The following is a 24,878-nucleotide window of genomic DNA, read 5'->3' on the forward strand; positions in this document are numbered from 1 at the left end:
TGCCAGAGGCACTTGGCAAGCAACACCAGACCATCCATTACAATGGAAAGCAGCCAGAATAAAACAAACACCTCTGGGCAGTGAGAGATTTCCAGTGAGAGAACATGGACAAGTCAGCTGTCGTCTCAGGCTTTACCCATTTCATATCTGCATTCCCAGTGTTTTTGGAAAGTAATTCCGCACTGAGGAAATGATAGTGCTTAGACCTTAAGATGCTGAGGTAGCAAGAAACAGTGTTTCATTGTGCTTTCAAGTGAGGCAATAGCCTCATTTTTGTATGATTTAGTGCCTGTGACAATGATGGATTATTAGCATTGCCTAGAACATGGTGGAGTGGGGCTTTTTTCAAACATTTCTCAAATGACATTGGCCTTGGGTCTTAGTCCTGACACAACTATCCCTGCTGCTATTCTGGTCTTGGAGCCCTCTTACAGGTCCTCAGCATTGTTTCTCTCAGTCTTGGTCAGTTCTGAGTCTCCCTTGTTTATGTTCAGTGCCTCCAATCCAAGTTTGGGGGGTTAAATAAGTCCTTCCCTTGACCCTCTGTCCCAGTACTTAGACCAGCGCGCCTGTCTTTGGCTTGCAGCTGCACAGCCTGTGCTGTCTGTCTTCACTGAACAGACTTCTCTAAGATCGATCTGTTGGAACAATATGGCTGCATTTGAAAGGAAATGCAAGGAAGTGTAGCCAGGCTTCTTACTGAATGGTATGGCTCTGAGGAATATCTTTGCTCTGTGTTGATTCTTCAAGGCTGAGTGACCTTGGTCAGTGAGAAAGAGATGATTGCCCCTATTACTTGCCTTTGAGGGTGCTCCCCCTTTCTGATAACATTTTAGCTTTTAAGAGCATTATTAACAGTAATATATTGCCCCATGTTCATTGCCCAGTGTTCTTATAGTCCTTATAATTACTAGAAATAACTTTTGTTTTCATTCTAATACTTCTTACTAGGTGGCTAGTGGCTTGTGTGTGTGTGTTTCCAGCTAACAATCAGCCACCTATTTCAGATTTATCCTTATAATCAGATCCAGAGAAAGGGGGTGTGTGTATGTGTGTGTTTTGCCGGTATTGAAAGCCATGCAGTGCTGCTGCTTCTGCCATTAGTAGAGAATGTACTTTTTAGTTATCTTTTTCTAGTAGTTGGGATTGCTGGATACTGGCTAGAGGTAAGAGGACCTGCCATGGCCCAGCATGGACTACACTGAGCTTGTCCATATGGAAATCAGATCTTTGACCACATCTAAGCCATGCATTCACAAGCTGAGCTAACTGGAGAGTACCCTGTAGCTGCCACTGGCTCCTCTGTTAGATGTTTGAGAAGATGAGAAGACATAATACACTCTGCTGTGCATATATATTGCTTCATATATGTTGAATGTCTGAATCCAGAATTACCTGGAATTTATAGTCGAAAGTCTTTGTAAAATAGAAATAAATTAGGCTTCTGAAGAATATTGCTGAAGTTCCTAGCACTTTAGTTTTACTGAGACTAAAGTATGCTGAGGGGAAAATCTTGTGACATTTTTGGTTCTGTCTGGAATTTGGTGGTTGGTATTCTGTTAACATTCCTCATCTAGTTACAAGTCATGCCAGCCACCAGTCTTCCCATGCCCTTCCCTTTCAACTCGGAGGTGTAACAGCACAACCCTTGTATAGTTTTTTTTTCTAAGAAATAGAACTGGCTGCTCCTATCAGACATGTGATGTGGGCAGCAAGACTGAGACCAGAGCCGGTGGCCAGCTGCCTGGCCTGCTTTCCTGGCCCTCTTGGAAACTGGATCCAGCAAGAAGCTGTGGGTAACCTCCCTGCCTGAACCTAGTCATCAGTCACCACATGCTCCCCCACTAGCTGCACATTCTTTCACAGACCATTAGCTGCATGTGCAAGTATAATGTTGTTACTGTTTGGGAGATGCTTGCTGGCTCCAACAGGAAATCAGTCCTTCCCTTGTTTACCTAAACTGCTGTGCCAAAATATAATGCTCCCTCTACCTAATGATGGAGATGAGGGAGTTGAAAGAGAGAAAGTAGAGGAGAAGAAGGAAGAAAGCACTTTTTTATATTCATAGAATGTATCCCAGAGCATGCCCGTTTTTTACTAAGGAGGGGCTAGTGCTCGTGGTGTGGGGAGAGAGCGCTGCTGCAGATGTGCCTCGTCTGCTCCCATTCATTTTGACTTTGCAACCTTGGTTATAAAAGTTTACAATCCTTGGACTTTATTTCTGGCCTCCTACCTTTCATCCCTTAACCTTTCCAACCTGTGTTTCAGCACTGAGCCTGGGGAGGGAACTGGGAGGCAGACAGGCAGTAGGCTGCTGTCTGATCAGAGAAGTGTAGTGGGGCTGCATGTGCATCCTGTGCATCCTAGTCACCAGCTCAGTGGGAGCGAAAGGGGTGAAGTTGGTGCGCTGGGCACTGCAAAGAATCAAAGCCAGTCTTGTCTTATTCAATCCATAATGAGCAACCTTTATTGGCATTGGGGTGTCAGACCTGTAAGGATCATCTCTTAAGTGTGTCTAAGTAGAGAAAAGATTAAGAATCATGTCCAGGAAGACCATGGGATTTTATACTGCCTGAGCAAAAGCGTATCACAGTCGCATCAAGAAGGGATGGTGGCCTTTCCTAGGTTTAGTCCCTAACTAAATTAAATACTCCCCTACAGTTTACTGTCCCCCACTCTCTCGGACCTGTCTTCTTACACCTACAGAGGTGAGCAGCTTGTGTGACCAATGTTCTTTCCATTGTTAAAATTTATTCAATGCAAAGTTCACTTCAGGAACTAGGTCGAGACCTGAAATTTAGGCCAATCCTGAAATGCACAGTGATCTTGAGGGGATATTTTGGGGGCTATTAGGTATGTGGCACATAGTTTATATTGTTTTGGCAGAGGCCTTGTCAGGGGCTATGGTCCATATTACCCAACAGTCTTTCTCCTTGACCTCTTGCTGCTCTGCAGGAAGGCCCTATCTGGCCACTTCTGCAAATTTGCCCCCTCTTAAGCACTTAGTAATTTGTGGTGTTGGCCCACCAGGAGATAAAGGGATGCCTGAGGCCTAAGCTTCCAGGGATATTAGAAACACCCTTATATGCAGTAGGATTAAGGTAAGGGCACTACAGAACAGAAAGAGAATATGACAGGTGAATTCTAAATGAGGACAGATCAAGCAAGGGAATGAATTCACAAACTTCTCTGCCAGTTGTGACTTTGACACAAGTTTTGTTGCTTTGATCTTGCACAGAGCTAATTCCACCTCCTCTGTATGGGTCCTGTCTCCTACTCCTCCAGGACCTTTGTAAAGCACCCTTTAGATGGTGGACTGGGCCATCCATCCCTTAGGAACTGATTGCTCCGGAACCAGGAACTCTGGGGCAAAATCCAAGAAAGATTGGGTCTCCTTAGGAAGAAGAGCTTAGCTGAACAAAGCCTGAAGGTCATAATCTGTAAACCAAAGGCCCTTAGGGGACAGGCCTGGAGCCATCCCAAAGGAGCAATACCATCCTGGTATGGTGATCTTGCCATCAAAAGGCTTCCTGAGCAGTTCTTGGTGCCCCTTGGCACTGGCCCCTTTCCCTCTGAGTTAGGGTTCTGTAAAGGGCATGGCTCCAATAAGCTGAGGTATCTGATGTGTGGGCAGCAGCTGGGAGTGTGCAGTGATGGCTTCAGATGAGGTTGTTCCTGAGACGCTGCTCCTGCTCCAGGGAGAGCTCTGCATTGGCTCTATATGAATCCCCTGTGGCCAAAGGAAAGCAGGTAAGTAGCCAACCCTACCACAGTCTCATCCCTTCCCTGACAACTTCACAGAAAAAAGAGAGAGACAGACATCCTGCTGAGCTCTTCCTTTATATCGGGTCTGTCATGGGCACAGATCCTGACTGGTGTATAGTTTCAGGGACATCAGGAAGAATAGGCTTTTGGGTAGAAACAGAATAGGACTATTGGGTGCTCTCCTCTGCTCCCTCCAGGTTCATTCTCTATCCTGATTTGTCCTTTTTGTGCCCTGGAGAACTGAACTGTGCCCTAGATTGCCTCACGCTGGCTCCTCCATCCTTGGGTTTCTGGTTGATTTGGGTCAATGGGAAGCAACAGCAAGAGATTGCAGGGTGGAAGGAGAGAGAGGCTGGGGTCTTCTGTTCTGGCAGTGATGGTCTACTCTAACCCCAGGCCAGGCTCTCCCTCACAGCTCTAGCTTTCATCTGACCCCAGGACACCCTCTGCCCCCTTAAGCCTAAAGGTGAAAACAGTTTTCCATTCTCGGGTGTCTCAACACCTTTTACTTCCTTAGTCTCACTTGCACCTCTGTAAACAGTCCATTTATTAAATAACTCAGACTCTTATCCAAGTGTGCTGTCTGTTTTCTGCAAAGACCCTGACGGGTCAGAACTGCATTGTTTTTCTTTCCCTCCTCACTGTCCTGGATTCCGTGCAGCATGCTGCCAGCATTGTGGAGGGTCTGCTGTCCCCTTACGTGCAGCCTCAGATTCCAATTCCTGATTCCTCTCATATTCCTGTTTCATTGAATGACAGCGAAATCTACTTAGTCACACAAATTTCTAACCTTAGACTATTCTGCCTTTTCTCATCATCTGTCTGTTACCAAAGTTATCTCTTGAAACATAAATCTCATGTTTTTGCTCCCTTGACTGTAATTTATCAATGGTTCCCAGAAGCCCACAGGATAGAATCTATTCTCTTAGCGAAACCCATCATAACCCTCTCTGCAAATAACCTTAGTGGGTTTGAAGTACAATAGAGAAAAATGCTGAGGTTGAGATTTCTTCACTGTCTTACAACTAGGAAGTGGTTGGAGTTGAATCTGGAAGCCAGTGAAGCCTATTGAAGCCAAATCCTATGGTCTTTCTCTTCCCTTCTCTGACTTTGTCTCTCCTTTGAAATCCAGCTCAGCTGCCACTTTCTTCAGTGGTTACTTTCTGTCTCTGCTTGCTCAGCATTATAGTTCATCCCAGTTAGGGTACTCAGTAGTACTGGGTTAACCCATTCCCATGTCTGCTTACCCTACTGGACAGTGAGCTGTGCATTGCACTCCTGTTTCGTTCCTACTGCCTGGCTCAGTGTTCAACACAGAAGTAGGTCTTAATAAATGTTTGTTGACTGAATACACAAGTTTGTCTCACCCCATATGCACCAAGTATGGATGTGAACACAGTGCCTAGCACATACAAACATTTTAAACTAAAGATGGAGGAATTGCTACCTTTCTTTATAGATAAGTAGAGCAACCACCTCCTTACTCTGCCCCCACTGGATCATTGCTTCCTCTTTTGTCTGATGCTGCCACTCCCACAAGTGTCCTGAGCCCTGTTCTCCATGGTCCCCCTCCTGCAAGCAGCGATCACAGCTGGAGACAGCAACACGGATCTGGGGGACTTCTACTTTTGCCTGTGAGGCAGTCAGCTTAGAATGAAGGCAACTAAGAAAGACCATGGGAAAGGAAAGGAAAAAATTACCAAATGGACAAGGGAAATCCTGACATGGCTTGAAGTAACAGGAAAGACCCTAGGAATGATGGGAAACTGAGTTTACAATCCAAATAGCCCTAAGGACAAAAGGATAAAGAAGTGGCTGCTATTGGGTGAGGCTTGATAGTCTGATCAGTTTGTTCTGGAAATCCTACTGGGAAGATGTCACACCTATCCTTTTACACACACCTTCGAGTCATACATGTGTACACTTAGAGTCTTCCAGCTCCTCAAGCCCATACAGGGCTGGTCCCGTAGTGGCTCACATTTACCTGTGTGGCAGTTGTGCAGCCAGACCCGCTGCCCGTCATACTTGCAGCGGCACTGCATCATGTTGTTGGAGAAGTCTGACTCGGCCACCTCATATTTGGGATTCACCACCACCTGGAACAAGAGGAGGGGACAACTGAAAACAGGTGCTCTGACTTCTGAATGAGTTTATAGTGACTGTAATAATCCTTTACATTTTGTGTAGTCCTACAAAGCATGCTTATTTTTTTTTTTTTTTGCTTCATTAATCCTTGTAGTCAACCCAGGAGGTAGGCCTTAATGGCCCTCTTCTACAGATGGGGACTGAGAAGCTGTGACCACCTACTGCCCATTCAATCAGGACTCAAACCCAGGTTCTCTGGGTCCTGATTCAGTATTCTTTCCCCTACAGCACACATAGCTCCTTCAAGTGCCAGACCTGCTGGAGACCCTGACCTTATGCACTCTTCCTTCATTTGACCTCAGGGAAGTTTCTGAACATTGGAAGGAAAGAGAGTCTCTGTGGAGAGTCCCTATAAGCCCCCTTACCTGAAAAATATAGTCCCCAGGGCCCACATCTGTGATATCCACCCACTGGCAATCAATGTCATGCCGGTAGGTGTCCCAGCAGCCAACGGTCACTCCCTGTTCTCCGAAGTTGGCACATGCATAGCGCCGCTGCAGTCCTGTACGGAAGAGTACTGAGTTATTGAGGCACTGGTTTAGGTATTGGGGACCAAGCACTCTGCTAGGTCGTTCACGTACTTCATCATTTATTCCTCTGACCAGCCTTACCAATCGGACCCTATGTGCAATCAGATTAGGGACCTGAGGTTTTGCTGTGTATAATGTATACTTTTGCCCAGATTTTTGAGGGAAAAATAAGGATGCGCATTATTTATGGCTATGATGGTTACAAAACATAGATGTAATAATTCTGTGTGTAAGCCCTAGCTGGCATAGCTCAGTGGATTGAGCACGAGCTGTGAACCAAAGCATCGCAGGTTTGATTCCTGGTCAGGGCACATGCCTGGGTTGCAGGCCATGGCCCCCAGCAACTGCACATTGATGTTTCTCTCTCTCTCTCTCTCTCTCTCTCTCTCTCTCTCTCTCTTTCTCCCTCCCTTCCCTCTCTAAAAATAAATAAATAAGATTTTTTAAAAAATCCTATAAATATAAAAATATTTTTTTAAGATTTCATTTATTTATTTTTAGAGAGGGAATGGAGGGAGAAAGAGAGAGAAACATCAATGTGCGGTTGCTGGGGGTCATGGCCTGCAACCCAGGCATGTACCCTGACTGGGAATCGAACCTGCGACACTGGTTCGCAGCCCACGCTCAATCCACTGAGCTATGCCAGCCAGGGCTTAAAAATATTTAAAAAATAATAATAACTCTGTGTGTAATGCACACAAAAATGTGGGTGCACATTATACATGGGAGTGCATTGTACACGGCAAAATACAGTAAATAACCTGCCTCGGCATCAGAGCCAGAATTCCTGCTGACCATGAATCCAGCACTGTAACAAAACCCATCTGTGACAGGTTATTTCTTTGCATGCTCACAGGGGTGTCCAACCTCTTGGTGTCCCTGTGCCACACTGGAAGAAGAGTTGTCTTGGGCCACACATTAAATACATTGGGACACATAATCACACAATAATCGCATAATATTTTAAGTAAATCCATGATTTTGTGTTGGGTCGCATTCACAGCCATCCTGGGCTGCAGTCCACAGGTTGGACACCCCTGCTATAGTGGAAATCCTTGTAGGCCTAGGAAATGTGGTTGGAAGATTCCGGCTCTTCTGTGCTGACACATTTGTCCGTCCATCCATCCATCTAGCCCTCTAAGGAGGCAGTATTTACTATGCCATCCCTAAGGGCTAGGAATTGTGGGTGTGCAAATTGGAATCAGTCCATGCCTTCAAAGAATATAGCAGAGATCAGATGGGTCTGTGACTATTATCCAAAGTATAGAAGAATTAAGCATTTTAAAACCAGTTTAAAGTGTGTCGGGAATGTAGCCCTTGCTGGTGTGACTCGGTTGTTTGAGTGCCAGCCTGCAAACCAAAAAGTCACCAGATCGATTCCCAGTCAGGGCACATGCCTGGGTTGTGGGCCAGGCCCCTCGAGAGGGGTGCATGAGAGGCAGCCACACATCAATGTTTCTCTCCCTCTCTTTCTCCCTCCCTTCCCCTCTCTCTAAAAATAAATAAAATCTTTTTTAAGTGTGTTGGGAATGTAGAGGAAGTATTTAGAGACCTTCCACCTAAGATCTCATAAGGTAAAATATTGATCTTTTTGCATTGCCCTGAGTGTTGTTTGTTAGTTGCCAAGCCAGAGTCTCCAGGTGCCAAGGGTTATTGAGCAAGGCAGAGAGGACCCCAAAGGGGTGAGGAATATAACATGGGAAGGATATGCTGACAGGAAATGACATACCTGCGGGGCAGTTTGTGTCCTCTAGACAGAAGCTGGCCTTGTGCCCTTCAGCCACCTTGGAGCCATTGAGAGTGAGTAGATCATAGTGGGTGAAGACCTCGATGCTGTGGTAGTGCCTGCAGAAGAGGCAGAGCTGTCAGTCTGGCAACAAGAGATCATCCTCTCTGGAGAAGTTCACAGGGAAGATTGAGGCACTAGGCCCCATCATTACCCAGAGGAGAATGTTATAATAGCAGGGCAGTGCTTGTCTGTCAAACCCAAGATTAGTGACCTATGGCCTACTTCCTGCTCCCCTATCCAGCAGCAAGGGACAGCCTCCCCATCACCTAGGGCCTTAATCCAGGTGAGAAGTGAAGGCTCTGTCCTGGCAGCCTCCAGCAGGCTGGTGCCTGGACTCAGGGCCTAAATGGGAGGTGGAAGGAAGGGGCACTTGTAGGGACCAGCCTAGAAGCTGAGCTGCTGAGGAGGGTGCTTACTCTGCTCCCTGTCAGCCTGGGAAATTGCTACCATTGTTTCCAATCCAGTTCTAATGACAACTCTGTTCATGCTATAGGGAAGGGTGCTTATTATCTCAGCAAGGCCAAGTCCCCGAGTCACTGCCCATTCCTCTCAGCTTTCCCGCCCACGGCTGTGTCCTAAAGAAAACCACCACTTTTCTATTCTGCCTTTGTCACAGGCATTGTCTCTCCTTCTGTCTGGGCTGGGCACTCCTGGTAGGAGAGAACGCTCAGTGTCTCCTTTTAGTACCAGTGTTCACACTCTCCTTTGAGGACCTTGCTTTTGCAGCTGCAGAAACCAGCAAGCTTTTGCTGCAGAGCCAGCATCTGGATTGGGATATCTAAAGACAAGGCCTAAAGTTCAACATAAAAAAATCCAGTATCATTCTGACAGAGACCCGTTCTGCTGGTGGCAACTGCTGTGTTGGATGTCACTGTGGGAAATGGACCCCATGAGCACCATCAGCATGGGGACATCCAGGGTCAGTGAGAGAGCAGTGCACAGGGCAAGCTGGTGTCACTGGGACTCCCCATTGCCTCCTAAGTGCACACCCCTCCCGGGAAGGTGTGCCCGAGGCCAGAAAAAATCAGGCTGGCCTGGCCCCTGGACTCTGCGTTTTGTGCCTGTAGGACCATGGCGTGGGCGGGCACTGACCTGTGGCACTGGTGCCAAATCCAGCTGTGGCGTCCTGTCTTGGGACGGAAGTCTGCCCGGCCCAGGTTGTGAATCTGGGAGGAAAAGCGCAACAGGCGCCGGTGTCCGTAGGGCCAGTCCATGTGGTCAGCGGACTGGGAGAGGCAGTTCTCTTCATGGGCACAGTAGAGCAGGCTGAGTGGGCGGTCCTCCAAGTAGGCCGTCTCCTGCACCAGCTGGGCGTTCATCACAAGGTCTGGAGCACCTGGGCCGCAGAGGGCACGGTAGGGGTGCACAGGCTGACAGACTGCTCAGTGCTCCCCCCGTTCCCTTCCTGTCACAGTGTTCCTGTTACCACCCTTCCAGGAAGCCACATGTCTCTACCATCGCTATCCCCCACTCCTGAGGGTTCAGGAACGTGGAGATCCACAGCCGTTGCCATGTAACATCAAGAGAGAAAATGTGCTTGCTCTAGGTGCTTGCCCGTGCGAAAGCGGGGTTCCAGTTCAGATTTTTGGCGGAGGCCTCACACAGGTGAGCCTGTGTGCTAACTACAGTTTATTGGATGGGCACTGAGGGTGGGGGTGGGCATATGTCTGGTTTGCTATATAATGCCTGTACTGTCACGAAACATGCTCTGGAAATTCCTGTGGTATATTTTTGCAGAGATCCAGGGTGTGCCCACTGACAAACCCTAGAGTCCCCAAGGGAAAGAAAGAGAGCTTTCAGAGAGAATGAGAAGAAGAGAGAGGAAAGGAAAGAAATGAGAAAATCACAGAGGACAAAGAAGGACGGCCACAGAAGTGGCAAGTTAGCTGTCCTAAGCTGTTGTGAAGCCTCAAACACGTTCAGGAGCAGAGCTGCCATTCCAAGCAGAACAGAGAGGGGTACATGTTTTCAGGAAGGGGAGCGAGTGGGGAGCAGGCCCCCCAGTGTGCGTGAGCCTTGGTATAGGCCCTCTCCAGCGTCCCATCGCCCTGCAGGGCAGGATGTGCTGTAAGGTCCAGGGTTCCTCCAAGGGATGCTGGACTGAGAAAGTCCTACAGCTCACTGACAACGGTTAAGGATGTCTTGGCATTGAAGCTTGGTTGGAAAAAAGGTCAAGGGGCCACTTGGGTTGGTGCCAGCCTTTGGACTGGGTAGGCGTAGTTATCTTAGCACAGGCCTGGTTGGCAGATGTCAAACAGATAGATGCTGCTGCCCCAGGAATTGGTGCATGGGACAGACTGATGCCTGGAAATGGTCTTGGCCTAAAGCCTTTTGGGTAAATCCACAGCTCAGGAGAACACACAGGGAACTTAGGCCCACGTGTTCTCACATGTTTGCACCCTCTGCAACAGCTTTCAGACTTTTTCCTCACTACAAACTGCACTAAGAAATATATTTCCGGAGCCCTGGCTGGCATAGCTCAGTGGATTGAACACGGGCTGCGAACCAAAGTGTTGCAGGTTTGATTCCCAGTCAGGGCACATGCCTGGGTTGCAGGCCACAGCCCCCAGCAACTGCACATTGATGTTTCTCTCTCTCTCTCTCTCTCTCAAAGTAAGTAAATAAAGTCTTTAAAAAAAAAGAAATATATTTCATGTCATGACCTAACATATGTACATAACTCCAAGAAAAAAAATACTGCCCTTACTAATATAACTCATTCTGTTGTTTTCTGTTCTGTTTCTTTTTTATTTTTTAACTATAGGTCATGTCACGAAAATTGAAAAATACCGTTGTGTACCCTTACATTTCCACATACCCTGTTTCAGTTCTCACAGTAACTCCATGAGATGGGCAGGGCAGGGTTTGTGTCCCAGGGTGAGCTGTGACTTGGCCACATACAGCTGGTAAATGGCAGAGCTGGTGTTCCAAGCCCAGCCCTCCTACCACTCCCCCACCCTGCTGTCCTTGGCTGGGACCAGCCCTCAGAGCCCTCCCTGAGGGACGGAGGTGTAGGCTTGCTTCTGGGGGACCCCTGGCTGGCCTTGCCTGCTGTCCTTGGGCCCTGCCATTACTCACTGTCTGTGCAGGAGACTCCAGCGGAGAGGCGCCCCGTGCCGTGGGAGCAGTGCACTGGCCCGTGCCTTTGACACTGCTGCAGGGCCAGCTCGGTGCCTGAGCAGCGCACCCCACTCATCACCACTTCTCTGGCCCCTGTTGTCCCCTGCCAGTACCAGGTGTCCTGAGAAAACAGCCAGCATCACCCAGTCAGGGTTGAGAGGTACCTTTGGAATCATCTCCCTGACTCCCATCTATGGCTTTGAGCCCACCAGACTACTCCCACCATGCTGTGCCCAGCCTTAGCCTGAAAATGATGGCAGAGTCCATACCACTTTGGGCCTCTCCGATAGTAGCCATTTCTCCCATGTATTGAGGCAAAAATACACTGCCTGTGGCTCCCACCATCCCATGTGGTCCTGCTCCCATCCCTCTCCCACATGGCAGCCTTCAGCTATTTGATGAGGAGGGTCCTGTTCCCTTCCTGTCCACCCAGGCAGCCTGTCCCATTTCCCAGCCCCAGAGGGTTGTGCTCAGGGTTGGCCCGGTTCTCCAGGTTAGGTGTGCCCAGCATTGCCCAGTAGGCCAGCACGGCTGCAGATGAAGAGGCTTGTCCATTGCAGCCATGCCCAAAGCCTCTTGATTGTGTTTCTTTGACATCTTTGACTGTATTTGACGCTATCCACTTATTTCTACCAGGACTGCCGCTTGCCTGGCCCCAGCCAACGTCATTTTCCACCTGGGCTCCTGCAACACTGTATTTCCTGACTCTCTTTCCCTGTATTCACATTAGTCCCACCCCAACTGTTTGCCAAAGAGCAAGGAAGAAATCTTTTAAAAACCTGCACTGTAGGCTTTCAATGGCCTTGCCTCTGCCCCTGCCTCCTGCACCTTCACACTTCACACCAATCGCCCTTGGAAGCCGCTCTTCACCTCTGGCCCCTGATTTCCTCTACCGAGCAGAGCTTCCTCTGGCCACAGGTCTTCCCATGGGCTGTCTGTTCCTCCTCCGCCTCATCTGCCTGACTTCTGTGAGTCTTTCCTGCAGACACAATCGCGTGCCTGTCGTGTGAACGCTGTACTAATGACTGCCTCGCTCCCTTGGCTGACTGTTCTGGGAGGCAGGAAGTAATGTCTTCATTCCCCACAGCATCCTCAGCACCCAGCATTAGACGGGCTCAGTTCCACTCAATAATTAATTGCTGACTATATGAGTGAATGAGTGAGTGAATGGTTAGCAGCTGTAGCACAGGAAGTTTTAGAGCAAGACAGGGACCTACCGTGATAGCATGGTTGGCGAAACCCAGGCCGAGCTGTCGGCAGGTCACCATGGCTTCGGTGAGCCCCCAGTGGTCACTGCACACGGCCCCCCAGCGCCGGACCCCGTTCACCTCCACCTGCACCTCCACCACACCCTCCTCAGGGCTGCGCCCGCCAGCCAAGCGCACCTGCAATGGTCAGACATGGGTGAGGAGCAGGGCGGCCTTAGGAGGGGGCAGCTCAGGATGCCCAGGCCAGCTCACTGTGCGGCCCTGACCCGGCACCCCCCTTCTCCGGTCTGCCTCCTTCTGTGTAACGTGAGGACACTTCACCAGAGAGTCCCTAGTGTCCCTACGTGCTCCAGAAATCTGACTCAGAGTGCCTGTTCCTGGGGCTTCTATTCCAGCACTTGCCCTCCTTCTCCCTGAAATCCTACCATTAATGACAACTTGCCAGTTGCCAAGGATTTCTGCCAATAGTCCCATTCACAGTGGCACTATGAGTCCGTTAACCCCATTTTACAGAAGAGAGAACCACGATCAGAGACACCAGAGACTTGCCCACAGTCCACGTTGGCATAACGCTTGAGCTCCGATTGCCCCTTGCAGCCTCTCCCTGACAGCCCTGTGGCCCTCTGCCCCAGGCCCCTTCTTCCTCAACTTAAGGGGGATCCTGAGAAGGTGTAATAGGAGAGCCATCCACCTGAAGAGCCCCATAGCCCTGAGGGGCTGTGGGCCAGGCCAGGGGAGACTTAGGAGAGGGGTGGCTGTTCGAGCTGGCTCCAGCTGGGGCTCAAAGCATGAGCACTAGCTGCCTCTTATGTACCCCTCCCCACTGGCTCCACGCGGTGTCCTGGGACTATCTCAGGGCCTTCCCAGTCCCCAGCCTGAGCCCATGCCCAGCCTGAGCTCACCTGATTCTGGAAGCCCATGTTTGGGACATTGCACCTGACAGCAGCATCATTCTCATGTTGACAACCGTTAGGGGACCCTTTCAGGGAGGGGCATTCACCGAGGGTCCGCTCATAGCCCTTGCAGCGCACCTCGCTCAGGTGGATGACCCCCAGCCCTAGAGAGTGAGGGAGAGAAATGCCATGTAAGGTTCCATCTCTGTAGCCCCACTGCTGTGGCTTCCCCTCCCCAGAGGGGGGGGATTTATGTCCTGGGCCCTGGCACCCCAGGGCAACCGAAGGATGAACCAGTGGCACATCCAGGCCCTCCCACCCCACCCCAGTGCTCCTCACTCACCTTGGCCCAGCTGGGCCCCAAAGAAGGCCTCCCGAGCAGAGCCGAAGCCAAGCTGACGGCACACGACACTGGCGGAGATGAGGTTCCACCCATGATCACAGACCGTCCCCCACTGGCGGTTGATGAGCACTTCCACCCGGCCCTCGCCCACCTGGGCCCCCGCGCGGAGGCGCACCCTTGGCTCCTACTGGGCAAACACCAGCGTCAGGGAGGACCAAGGAGGAGGCACAGGGGCCGAGCCACCGTGGGGGTCCGGGCCAGGCCCCTTCGAGCTGGGCAGAGACACTGACTGACTGCCTGCCCTTAACTGTCACCGCCAGTAAGCTGTTTTTCTCAACCTCCCTCCTTCAGCCACAAAGAGCCACCATGATGTGATGGTAAAGCGGCGTCCAGGGAGCCTTAGGATTATTTCCCTGCGCTTTACAACCCTGCCAGCTGGTCACCAGGCGAGTCCCTTCCTCTCGCCAAGCCTCTGCTTCCTCTTTGTCCTTTGGGGTTAAACTAGATCAGTGCTTCCCGAAGGGATTTGTGAAGCGATTTTAGAGACATGCAGGGACATGGTATTAATTAAACTGACTCACTGAGTGGGAAAGCTGGTTCCACTGTGTTCTCTTCCGCTCCTGCCTCTTTCTTCCAGGAGACCACCTCATGGGGGCTGCCCTGTCTGTAACACCTCACCAGCACTTGCTCATTGCTTTTTATAACAAAGGGCCAGGCTCAGGTTCAATAGGGGGTATAGCTACAATGTAATTACTGTTTTTATGGTTACTTTCTATTCATAGCGGGTGATGTCAGCTTTCCATTTATGGTAGGGTTATATATGGTTCCTTTTAAACAAATCCAAGGTTCTACCATTCCGTTCGGGGTGCTCTCCTCCCAGTTGCACTGATGCCTTCTGGATGGGGGCCACTGTCCCTCCTCTCCCGCCTGTCCTGGAGCTCCTCCCCACCAGCCCTTCCCTGAAAGGCAGGGTCCTGCTGAGAGGGGGCCTGTGCCTCCCTGCTGGGGTGCAGACACCAGGAAACCCACCTCTGCCCTGGACTCCTTGCGCCCGGGCTTGGCTTTTGGAGGGCGGAAGCGGGGCCCTGCCACACAGCTGACCACAGTGTGCATGCCACCCAGGCAGGCCGGCTGTAGCTTGCCACGTGCTGGCGCCACCTGCACCTGGCATTTGGCTATGTGGGGCTCTGTCCCCAGGCAGTTGACCCGGTGGATCCAGAAGGAATTCTTCTGGGTCAGGCTCTTCAGCCTGGAAGACAGGGGAGACTGCGGGTGGGGGAGGGGTTGAGGGAGGCTCAGGACTCAGGAAGGCCAAGGCACTGGGGAGTTGGGGAGGGCAGGGGAGGGCTGAGGAAGGGAAGGAAGGGGTGGGAAGGGAAAGGCAGGGGAAAGGAGGGGAAGGGAGGGCAGGGGAGGGAGGCCCTTCATGCCACATCCTTTTGCATCCTTCCCCAAGGGTACGCTCCTCACCTAGACTTGGGATCCTGCATCTTCAAGTTCCAGAGTTTCCTGGGTGGGAGAAAACAGGTGTGGTGTGGAGTGGGTGCAGAAATCCTACCCAGTCACCCTGGCTTTCACACTTGCCCTTGAGTTTGCACCGGACTTCACAGTTTGTAAACTCACTCACAGGTCTTATTTCAGTGCTGAGCTTCGCAGCAGCCCTGAGAGGGTGACCACCTCACGGTAACAGTGATCTGCATTTTGTAAGGAAGGAAAGCAGGGCCTGGCCAGCTCCTTGGACTGACCCCAAAGTGGGGTCTCGGTAGGGTCACTGGTCTGTCCCTGGGGCAGGCAGCCCCCAGCTTACCCTCTCCCCATTCCAGATGAAGGCAGCTTTAGGAAGCACCCTGAAAGAAGGGCCCCGGAGGAGAGGTCCTCTGGGGACAGGTGCAAATTGAAAGCCTTGCTGGTGGCGGCTGCCCACCCAGAGGCTATAATCAGGTCTGCCCTCCTCATGGGTGGTACTCGAGTCGGCCAGGCTCAGATGGGCAGTTCCAGGGGTGGGGGGTCAGGGGCCTCCATGCCAGTCACCCCCAAGGGTGGGACGAAGTGGCTGGTCTTCAGGACCAGGGAGGTAAGTCAGAGACTCAGGACAGAGCGGCAAACACTGACGGGTGGGCAGGGGTGGGTGATGACTCAGATGTACTGCAGGAGGTTTCTCCCTTGATGAGAAACATGCAGCCTTCAGGGGCGCGGAGCTGGTAGAGCTGTGCCCGGCCAGCCTCGACAGGCTGATGCAATCCTGTGGCAGCGCTGTCACATTTCTGACAGAACGCTCCACGTCTGCTCTCTCGAAAGCAGCCCCACCCCACAGCCCGACCGAGGCCCGGCTGGGATCAGGGCTGAGGAAATTCACTGGGGCAAAGTTGGGATAATGCCACACAGACTGGACAGGTGAGGCTCAGACGCCCTCCCCAGGCCCCGCAGCTGGTTGCCGGCAGAGCTGCGGGCAGAGCTCAGGACGTCTGACTTGTGGGCAGCGTTGTGAGTGTCTTTAGTGAAGTCTTTCTAAATCAGGGACACGATTTTACGTTCAGTTGTCGTTATTTTGGGAGTATTCTGTACTAGCGCCAATTCTTTTTATCGATTAGTTTCTGACCATTTCTAGGCATCTCCCGGGGTCTCAACGTTCACCCTCAGCTTCCTCTTACGTTTTCCGCAGGATGCATAGCCCAGGAAGCCCAGGAAGCCCAGGAACGTGGCTCGTTTGGGCCTGTTTCCCTCCCAGTCCCAACCCCCACCGCATGACCTGTCACAGACACCCAGCCTGCCGGTCTCAACTCTGCGAGGTCCCACACGTGTCGCACAGATGCACTCACACATGCATGCACACAGCCACTGTCCCCCCGCCTCCCCCGTGCCGTCCACCCAGCTGCCCTCCTACCTGTAGTAGTGGCTGTCGACAGGTGCCTCGCTGGGGAAGCCCAGCATCCCGCACACCACCCTGCTGTTGTTCTTGGTCCAGCCCTGGTCACACACCTGCCGCCAGTGGCCGTCGTACTTCACCTCCACAGCTCCCTCGGTCACCGGGCTCCGCCGCTTAGCACTGGCGAGGATGGGCTTGAGCCGCACCTCCTCCAGCCGCCGGCCCTGCAGGGTGCATGGTCACCATGGGCACTGGGACTCCCGCCCCTGCTGAGCCCACTGCAAGCCTCCAAGTGGGAGAGCTGGGGCTCAGAGTGCTTGGGGATCGCCCCGCGCAGCCCCCGCATTGGACAGGTCAGGAAACTGAGGCCCAAACAGGGAGGCATTTGTCCAAAGCTGTGTGGTGAGCACAAGGCAGAACTTGGGTTTGTTTAGGGCCCTTTCCTCAACTCTAGAGAGAACCAGGCAGATCCGTGCCCTCACTGGGGTCAGGATGGGAGCCCTTGGAGCCTGGGAAGCTTCCACCAAGCATAGAAGGGGTGCTGAGGGTGGGCAAAGGCCAGCTGCTTGAGATCGCCAACAGGATCCTTTGGCCCATAAGACCCCCCACCCTGGCCCTGGGGTGACTTAGACCATGTCGAGCCCCCGTCCTGGCCTACAGCACTTAGTGGGCCAGGGCCAGCTATCTTCACGGATGATAGCAGCCAAGCCTGGCCCTGCCTGCTCCCATTGTTTGGCTTGGGCTGTTTTTAGCTCGGGGTTGTTTGTGCCGGGAAGAGGCAGCAATTGTGGCTAGCCTCGTGGGTGAGGCAGCCCCTTGCCCCCCTGCTGCCTCCCTCATGGGGAGCAGCTTCAGTGATTCCCAGCAGGCCCAGCCTCTGCTTCCCTGGCCAGCTCTGCCTCAAGCTGGGACCCTCTGTCCATGCACCTGCTCTAGGCCACCAACAGGAGCCAGGGCCCAGGGATGCATCTCAGCCCAGGCTCTGCTCTCTCTTCCCTCCCTCCTCCAGGTTCATCACCCAGGAGGCTCCCTGTCCCCTGACCCAACACTTAACTCAGGCCAGGGCCTTCAAAACCTCCTCACCTGGGGCCCGAGGGCATTGGAGACTCTCTCAGAAAGATAGCCACGCTGGCGCTGGGGATGACACACCACCCCGACGTCCTCTGAGTGGCTGCAGTCACTGATGCCCCAGCCATTGGACTCACACTGGTCCAGGGAGCTTTCTGGGCCCAAACAGCGCACGTTGTCCAGCCAGATGGGTCCTGAGGGGGAGGGGGGGGTGATGCTCAGGGAAGAACACAGAGAGGCAGGTTATGGGCTAGGATCATGGGCTGGATGGGACCTCGCAGTTACCGACTTTCCTCCTAAGCCCTAAGTAGAAAGTGGGATGAGGAGGAGAGGAGTTGGTTCTCCTGGGATCTTGGTGTCTACAACCCTGCTTCCTGCCTCCTCTTGGCATCCGGTCCTGTGGAATCTGTTTATAAAAAATGCCAAGTAGGGCTAGTAATTAGACTGACCTGTTTATCCATTCATCCATCTATTTATTCATTCAACACTGGCTAAGCACCCACTGTGTGCCCGTCACTATGTGCAAGGAAGTTGAGTGTTTGCTTGTGCTGATGGTAATAATGGTGGCCTCACCAGAAGAACAAATAGGATGGTTGGAGCAGGGGTCACTGGCAGCTGAGGCACTCAGGGAATGCCCCCTGGAGGAGGTCCTTCGAGCTGGGTATGAAAGGACAGGTGGGGGTCTACTGTGTTCTGTCGGAGCCTCAGTGAGCCCAGCCCCTGAGAGAAGCCCACCACCATTCCCTTGTCATTTTGCTTGGTGGCACCGGTTACTCACCCTCCCCTGGGCCATACTTGGCACTGTGGGCCCAGGTCAGGGCAGTCTCAAAGCCCAGCTGGCGGCAGGCTACTGTGGCCTCCCGGAGACCGAAGTTGTCATCACACACAGTGCCCCACTGGCCCTGGTGCAGCACCTCCAGGCGGCCCTCCTCCGGCCTGCTTCCTGAGCCCACCAGCCGTATCGTCGCAGTGCCCGGTGACTGTGGCCTACAGGGAGGGATCTGGTCCAGCAGCAGGAGCAGCAGGAGCTGGGAGAGGGCGTCTAGTGGCGACCACGTCATGGTGACTTCAAGGGCAGCTGAGGCCAAGGCACCTGGGTAATGAGTGAGCATGACAATGATCGCCACCTCTCTAGCCCTGACCTCAGGTCTCCCTCCTGGCAGAGACGAAGCATGGCAGGGCCCCTCCACGCGTGTGTGTGTTTGGGGGAGGGGTCCTGGTCTTGACTGAGTCTGGACTCTGAGGTTAGTTAATTTGGCTCAGATCTACTATTCGTTGTCATGTGACCTTGAGGAAGTTTGTGTTTAACCTTTCTGAGTCTCAGTCCCTTCACCTGCAAAGTGGAGATAATTCCTGTCTCACAGTGTTGTTGTGTTAAATAAAATACTGTATGTGAAGTGCACAGCTCAAGCCTACCACATGATAAGTACTCAGTAAACAGCCATTCCTGATACAGTGTTACATGCAAATAGAGAAAGGAGGTGACCTACCCTCTGAGTCATGGGGGACCCCCCAGGGCTCCCTCAGGGCCAGAAATGTCTACCCCAGGGGAGCTGCCCTCGCCCTCCCTTTGATGTTCCCAGCACCCTGGCCACCCTCACCAGAGCAGGCACACGGAATGCTGGAGTGGAAGGGGTCATTTGAGGGGAGGATGGGCCTCTACCACTCACTGGCTGTGTGGCTTGGGCAAGTCTCCTGAAGTCTCCAGGCTCTAATTCTTTATTTTGCAAGTGAGGTGGTTGAACCAAATACAAGGTGGGGCAGAAGTAGGTTTGCAGTATGGAAAAATAATACAATACAAGAATAAACTCTGTGTTTCAAGTACTCACAGATGTGAGCCTCCCTCTGTCCCACCCTGTATTGTCTAGTATCTCCTTCGCCTGGGATTTGATATCCTCAAGCCCTAGCTCTAGGTCCCTCTAGGTGCGTGGTTTCTACACTGATTCAACAAATATTTGTGGAATACTAGCTTCGGGCCCGTTATTAGGCCAGGTGCTGGGACACAGAAGTGAAGACAGCAGACACTGCTCCCTGCCCTCGTGAAGCCCAGAGAAGAGGAATTAAGGAAGGCTTTCAGAGAAGGGGCACTCAACCTGGGCCTGGTCGGGTGAATACCCGTTCTTCCAGGTGGGGAAACTTGGCATTCCAGGAAGAGGGAACAGAATGGGTAAAGGAGGAAGGAGGCAGAGATGAAAGTTTGTGCAAGAGCAGGAGGGGATGGAGGTGGAGGGACACGCTGGGGCCAGATGATTAAGGGCCTTGTGCACCATGAAGAGTCAGTCCGTCATCCTACAGGAAGTGAGTGGCGGTGGGAGGGTTTTAGGCCGTGACCATCCACAGAGAGAGGAGGCTGTAATCAGATGCTTTCTGGGTCCTTAAGAGGGGTGGGGTTGGGGGCTGGTCCTCTCTCCCTCATACAGTAGCCTCCCTGGTCCTGGGCCAGGGTGGGGCAGGAGCATAGAAGAGAAAGAACTGGTTAGAGCTGTCAGAGTGTCTGTAGCCATCAAGGCCCAAGTTCCTCCAGTGCCAGGTTCTGCTGCTGGTGGGAGCTGAGGCCGCCTGGAGCAGTGGATGGAGAAAGTGGGTGCTGGGCTGCCTGTTTAGTGCTTGCGTCATAAGAGACCATGTTGTCAGCGGGCCCCTGCCACTCCTTTCCCCACAGGCTGGTATTTGGCTGAATCACTCATCCCTTCCTGTACCCAGCCCCACTGCCTCCAGCTGCCAACCCTCCTGCTTTGGCCAGCCCAGGACTGGGTCACCGGGAATGCAGCTCCACTGAAACAGGGACTTTGTGCTGTGCCCCTACTGCTCAGAATAGAACCAGGTGTGTAGGTGGCACCGTGGCTGCACGGGTGGGAGGTGACGCAGCACAGCCCCGAAGGGCACAGACTGGGAGACTGCCCGGACCCACAATCCACCTCTGCCAGCTGGTTTCTGGGTGGTCTCGGGCAAGTGATTTAATTCCTCAGTGCCACAGTTTCCTCTGTCAAGTGGGGATAATACAAGCACCTACCACATGGGATTCTTGAAGGTTAAATGAATTCATACACGTTAAACCCTCAGAAGAGCAAGCTCTCAAGGAGAGTCACTGTTGGTAACAGCAGCTGGAACAGCCCCTGTAGAACCGTTGGTCTAGGTTGGTCCCAGCTCCCCTTTGGATAAGGAAGGAATGGAAGCCACACTGGAACACAGCAGCGAGTCCTTGGGACCCCTCTTTGTGACCTTCTCCAGCTGTGCCTCTTTTACCTCTGAGCCCTGGGTTCTCCAGCACCACCTGAGGCCCCGTGTTGCCTCTTCCCCTTTCTCGGCACTGAAGCCTGGCCCTGCCTTGACCCCTCCTGTACTTTCTTTCCAGACTTGGACACCGTTTTCTTCACCCTCCGTGGGGCCCCCAGCTGGCTGTCCTCATGAGCAGTGTTCTCCCCTGCCTGGGGTGCACCCGTTCCCTCCTCCGGCACCCCTCGGAGGAGGCAGATAGCTAGGGACTGAGCCAAACCAAAGTCACTGTGTGTAGGGGCCTTCCACAGATGACAAGAAAGGATGGGAAGGACTGGGCTCAGGGTTCTCCAGCTGGTAGGACCCAGTGGTTACATCAGGTCTGATCTGGGAGTGTACCCTGCTCCCTGTCCCCAGGAGTCAGGCTGCTCCTCACTATGCCACCAAATTGTTAGGTGACTTGAGTCAGGTGCTTTCCTCTCTCTGAGACGGGGTGGCCCTGGGGGCCCCCCTATCTGACATGCCCCGATGGGCTGTGGAATAGGTTGGGCAGGTCTGCCGTGGGGCTGTGGCTGGTGTCCCACAGCATCATGGAGGTCTTATTAGAGACTGTGGACACTCCTGGACCAACTGGCTCCTTCCCCTCCAAGGAGCCTCCCTGGAGGCAGGGGTGGGCTTCTGCTGTGGACCCTGGGTGCTCTGTCAGAGCAGCTCCCTTTCATGAAAGCTGCCCAAGAGGTGGACGGGCAGAAGGGGAACCTGAGAGTCAGGTACAGGGGAACCCCTCTTGTGAGCCTTCCTGCCCACTGCAGGTCCCTCTGCAGCTTTGGCTCACACCACACCTGTCTCCTCACATTCCCCGGCACATCCTTCACCTTCCCAGTCGCCGAGACTGTGCTGTCACTGCTCCTTCCACTTGGAGCATCCTTTCCCTCCACTTCAGACAGGTAAATTCCTACAGTACCCAGCTCAAATGCTGCCTGTTCCAGGAAGCCTTCCCAGATCCCTCCTTCCTAGCACTCGGTGTGTTGGCTTCCCGTCTGCATCACCCGTCTCCACAGCGTCTCCTCAGCACAGGTCCCCCAGCGCTGAGCACAGAAAGGAGGACCAGGCCGAGGAGTCTCCCTTGGAGAAGGAAACAGCCTCAAAGTGGCAGCTCTTTTCTCACTTGAAGGAGACAGGGTGAGGGAAAGGATGGGAGTGGAGGTTAATAATAACTATTACTACATAATATAAAAATACTTATTGAATACTTATCTCCACTTTACAGATGAGAAGATGAAGTCCAGAGATGCTAACTAACTTGCTCAGCCAGGATTCAAACCCAGGCAGACTGACTCCACAAGCCAGGCTCTCAGCCTTGAGCGATGGGGGTGGGAGGAGGGGGAAGAAGGAAGCGAGGCAGGGAAATGAATGAAATTCCACCCTGTTGCTGGTTGATTTATGACCCGCTGTGGTGTGTGGACACTGGGGTAGGTGCCAGTGTTCCGTGCAACCAAATGACAGATCCAGGACCCTGCCAGCTTGAAACAGAGAGCTACCTGCTCCAGGTGCTGCTTAGGGACTCTGGCACCTGGCCCTGCTAGGGAGGACTAGAAATGCCCGAAGGTGTCAGGAGGGAGCGCTGGGGACCCTGTCCTGGTGGGCAGTAGCCTCTGGATCACTCCGAGTTCCTTCTCTGCCTCTTTGAGAACCAGGTGGGGCTTCACCTCTCAACCCCGTTACTCTCCCTGGGATCACCGATTATGGTGACCCGAGGCAGTGCCAGCCAATGGTCTCTGAGCTCTACCTGTCCAGGCATACGACCTGTGGGAGCTGAAGCCCTCAGCCCACCTTCCCTCCTCTGCCTGCCCCCCCTTTCACCTCTCCCCCTCCCTAATCAGCTCTGATCTCCTTAGTTGGAGAGCCTGGCTCTGTCCTGCCTCTTTGTCCCCCAAGTCACAGGAGTGGCATTTGTTCTGCCTCACACCTTTCCCTGCCTCCCCCCTGGGGGAGAAGGCAGAGAAATGGTTACAGTCAGCCACTCACAAGTTAGACACGCAGGCACCCCGAGGCCAGGGCAGTTCTGGGCCAAGCTCCTCAACTTGGTGACTTCTGCTGGAAGCAAGCTGGAAAGCAACTGGGAGCTAGGCTAACTGTCCAGGGACCCACATCCCTCCCAGAGCCCAGCCCTCAGGAACCCTCAAACCCATAGAGAGACGGAAGTAGACAGACTTACAGGACTGCTACAGACAGACCCAGGGCCAGAGCCAGGGCCAGGCAGGGGCTCACCAGCTGGAGCAAGGATGGTCCGGGGGCTGGGCAGGCGCTGCAGCGAAGCAGCGCTAACAGGCCTCCTGGGGCGCCTGGGGCCCTTTTATCCTGCTGGGCCACGGGCGCCCCCCACCCAGCAGGGCGTGGAGGAGGCCCCACAGGCCCCGCCCCCGGGCGGCCCAGGAGGAGGCCGGTGCCCCGCCCCTCGGCTCCTCCGCCCGGCTCCCCTAGCAGGCAGGCCGGCTAGAGTGGCGGGGTGCCAGCCCTCAGAGGCTGTGTCCGTGGCCTCTCCGGCCTGGGAAATCCCTGGGTCATTAAGTTGCGGGGGGTCAGAGGGGACGGAGAACTGTTTTCCGTGGAGGCAACTGGCGCGCTGCGGCAGGAGGGGTGGTGGGAGGACATGAGTTCCAGTGAAAGGATAGTGGCTCAGCGCCAGAGGGCTGCATCTGCCGGAGTGCGGAGACTCTGGCCTCGTGAGTCCCTGTGCGAGGCAGGCGGGAGCAGTTTCCTCCTCCACAGAATCAGGTGATAGGCCCACGCCCAGAGTTGACGTGGGGATTACATTCTGTGGGTCCCGGACAGGTGCCAGCGGGCCCTTCCCGTGAAAGTGCCTCCCAGTCAGTCCGAGGGTGCTTGGTTATTTGGGACAAGGCAGGCTCCCTTCTGGGGGTGTGGACAGCAGTTCGGGGGCTCCGTTCCAATGATCCAGATAGCGTGGTGCAGGTGTGCTCTCTCTGGAGTAATAGGTGGTCCTGTGCTGCCCTGGTCCCTCAAAATTTATTCCATGGGCTTCAGGCCTCTGTTCTGCCCATTGTGCAGTTGAGAACATTGAGTCCCAAGAGACACGACTCAATCCCCAAGTCACCAGGAAAACTTAAATCCTCCACTACCATTCCTTACAGAGTGGAGTGAGGCAGTCCTGGCCTTTGACAGGTGTGTGGGGAAGGGTGTGTGTGGAGGGTGGGATAGGGGGGAAGCTATGGAATAAGATGAAAGTAGAAAAGGCTAAAAGAGCAGAGTCCCGCCAAATTGGCTGAGCACCCAGGTGCCAGTCTCTTTCCTTCACATTCTTTTCCACAGTCCTGGTCCCTCCCAGTGCCTCAGTGTCCCCATCTGTGAAATGGGGTGTTCTAACCTCCCATCTTCTTCCCTGGGCTCAGGTCAGTACAGTCCGGTTTCCCCTCCCCCCTACCTTGCCTGAGTGTCATTCCAAAGGCCCATTCATTCAGCAAACCTTTATTGATTTTCTCCTACGTGCCAGACAGGGTGCTGGAGTGCTAGACACGCAGGGGTGGGTGGGTGGGTGGGAGGGGCCTTCCCAGTCTGGTGGTGGAGGCAGATGTGTAAACAAACACCACCACAGACAGAGATTGATTAGAGCTAGGATGGCAAGGTGGGCCTTTCTGATCCCTGGGTGACACACTGACTTGGCTGCCAGGGGACCGCCATCCACCCCTGGCTGCCCATGTCTCAGATGTCCCCCCAGTGCCCCTGCCCTGCCCCAAGTGGGTCCAAAGCATTCCCTGTGATGAATCAACAGGAAAGAATGCTCCCAGCCTTGGGTCAGTAGCAGCAACAGCGGCAGCAGCCCGGCCCCTCCCCCAGGGACAATGAGGCAGCTATGGGCTGTGGTGCCAGGTATGCCTTGGCCCCCTCCCCGCGCCTAGCCACCTCTCATACCC

At 53.3% G+C, this 24,878-nt stretch overlaps 1 protein-coding gene across 1 annotated transcript; it reads right to left on the minus strand.

Annotated features, from left to right (window-relative positions):
• Positions 1-2,451: 2,451 nt before the first annotated feature.
• Positions 2,452-23,322, minus strand: LOXL4 (lysyl oxidase like 4). The gene is made up of 15 exons (XM_028512700.2): positions 23,162-23,322; positions 18,506-18,820; positions 17,743-17,921; positions 16,678-16,883; positions 15,264-15,302; positions 14,823-15,042; positions 13,794-13,977; positions 13,460-13,614; positions 12,567-12,734; positions 11,308-11,470; positions 9,322-9,565; positions 8,170-8,285; positions 6,276-6,412; positions 5,750-5,861; positions 2,452-3,730 (listed from the first exon to the last, which is right to left on the minus strand). Exons 2-15 carry the CDS (start codon positions 18,786-18,788, stop codon positions 3,660-3,662), a joined length of 2,277 nt encoding a protein of 758 aa, XP_028368501.1. The 5' UTR covers positions 18,789-18,820; positions 23,162-23,322; the 3' UTR covers positions 2,452-3,659.
• Positions 23,323-24,878: the final 1,556 nt, after the last annotated feature.

Source organism: Phyllostomus discolor, chromosome 5 (assembly GCF_004126475.2).
Source record: "Phyllostomus discolor isolate MPI-MPIP mPhyDis1 chromosome 5, mPhyDis1.pri.v3, whole genome shotgun sequence".
Lineage (NCBI taxonomy): Eukaryota > Metazoa > Chordata > Mammalia > Chiroptera > Phyllostomidae > Phyllostomus > Phyllostomus discolor.

What these genes read in the sequence shown, in the direction of transcription:
- LOXL4 (XM_028512700.2), bottom strand. Translation starts at nt 18,788, where the DNA reads ATGACGTGGTCGCCACTAGACGCCCTCTCCCAGCTCCTGCTGCTCCTG. An exon ending in CAAGTATGGCCCAGGGGAGG is followed by an intron (nt 17,922 to 18,505) that starts GTGAGTAACCGG and finishes CCTCCCCCTCAG; the next exon opens with GACCCATCTGGCTGGACAAC. An exon ending in ATTTGGCACCAGTGCCACAG is followed by an intron (nt 8,286 to 9,321) that starts GTCAGTGCCCGC and finishes CCTCTTCTGCAG; the next exon opens with GCACTACCACAGCATCGAGG.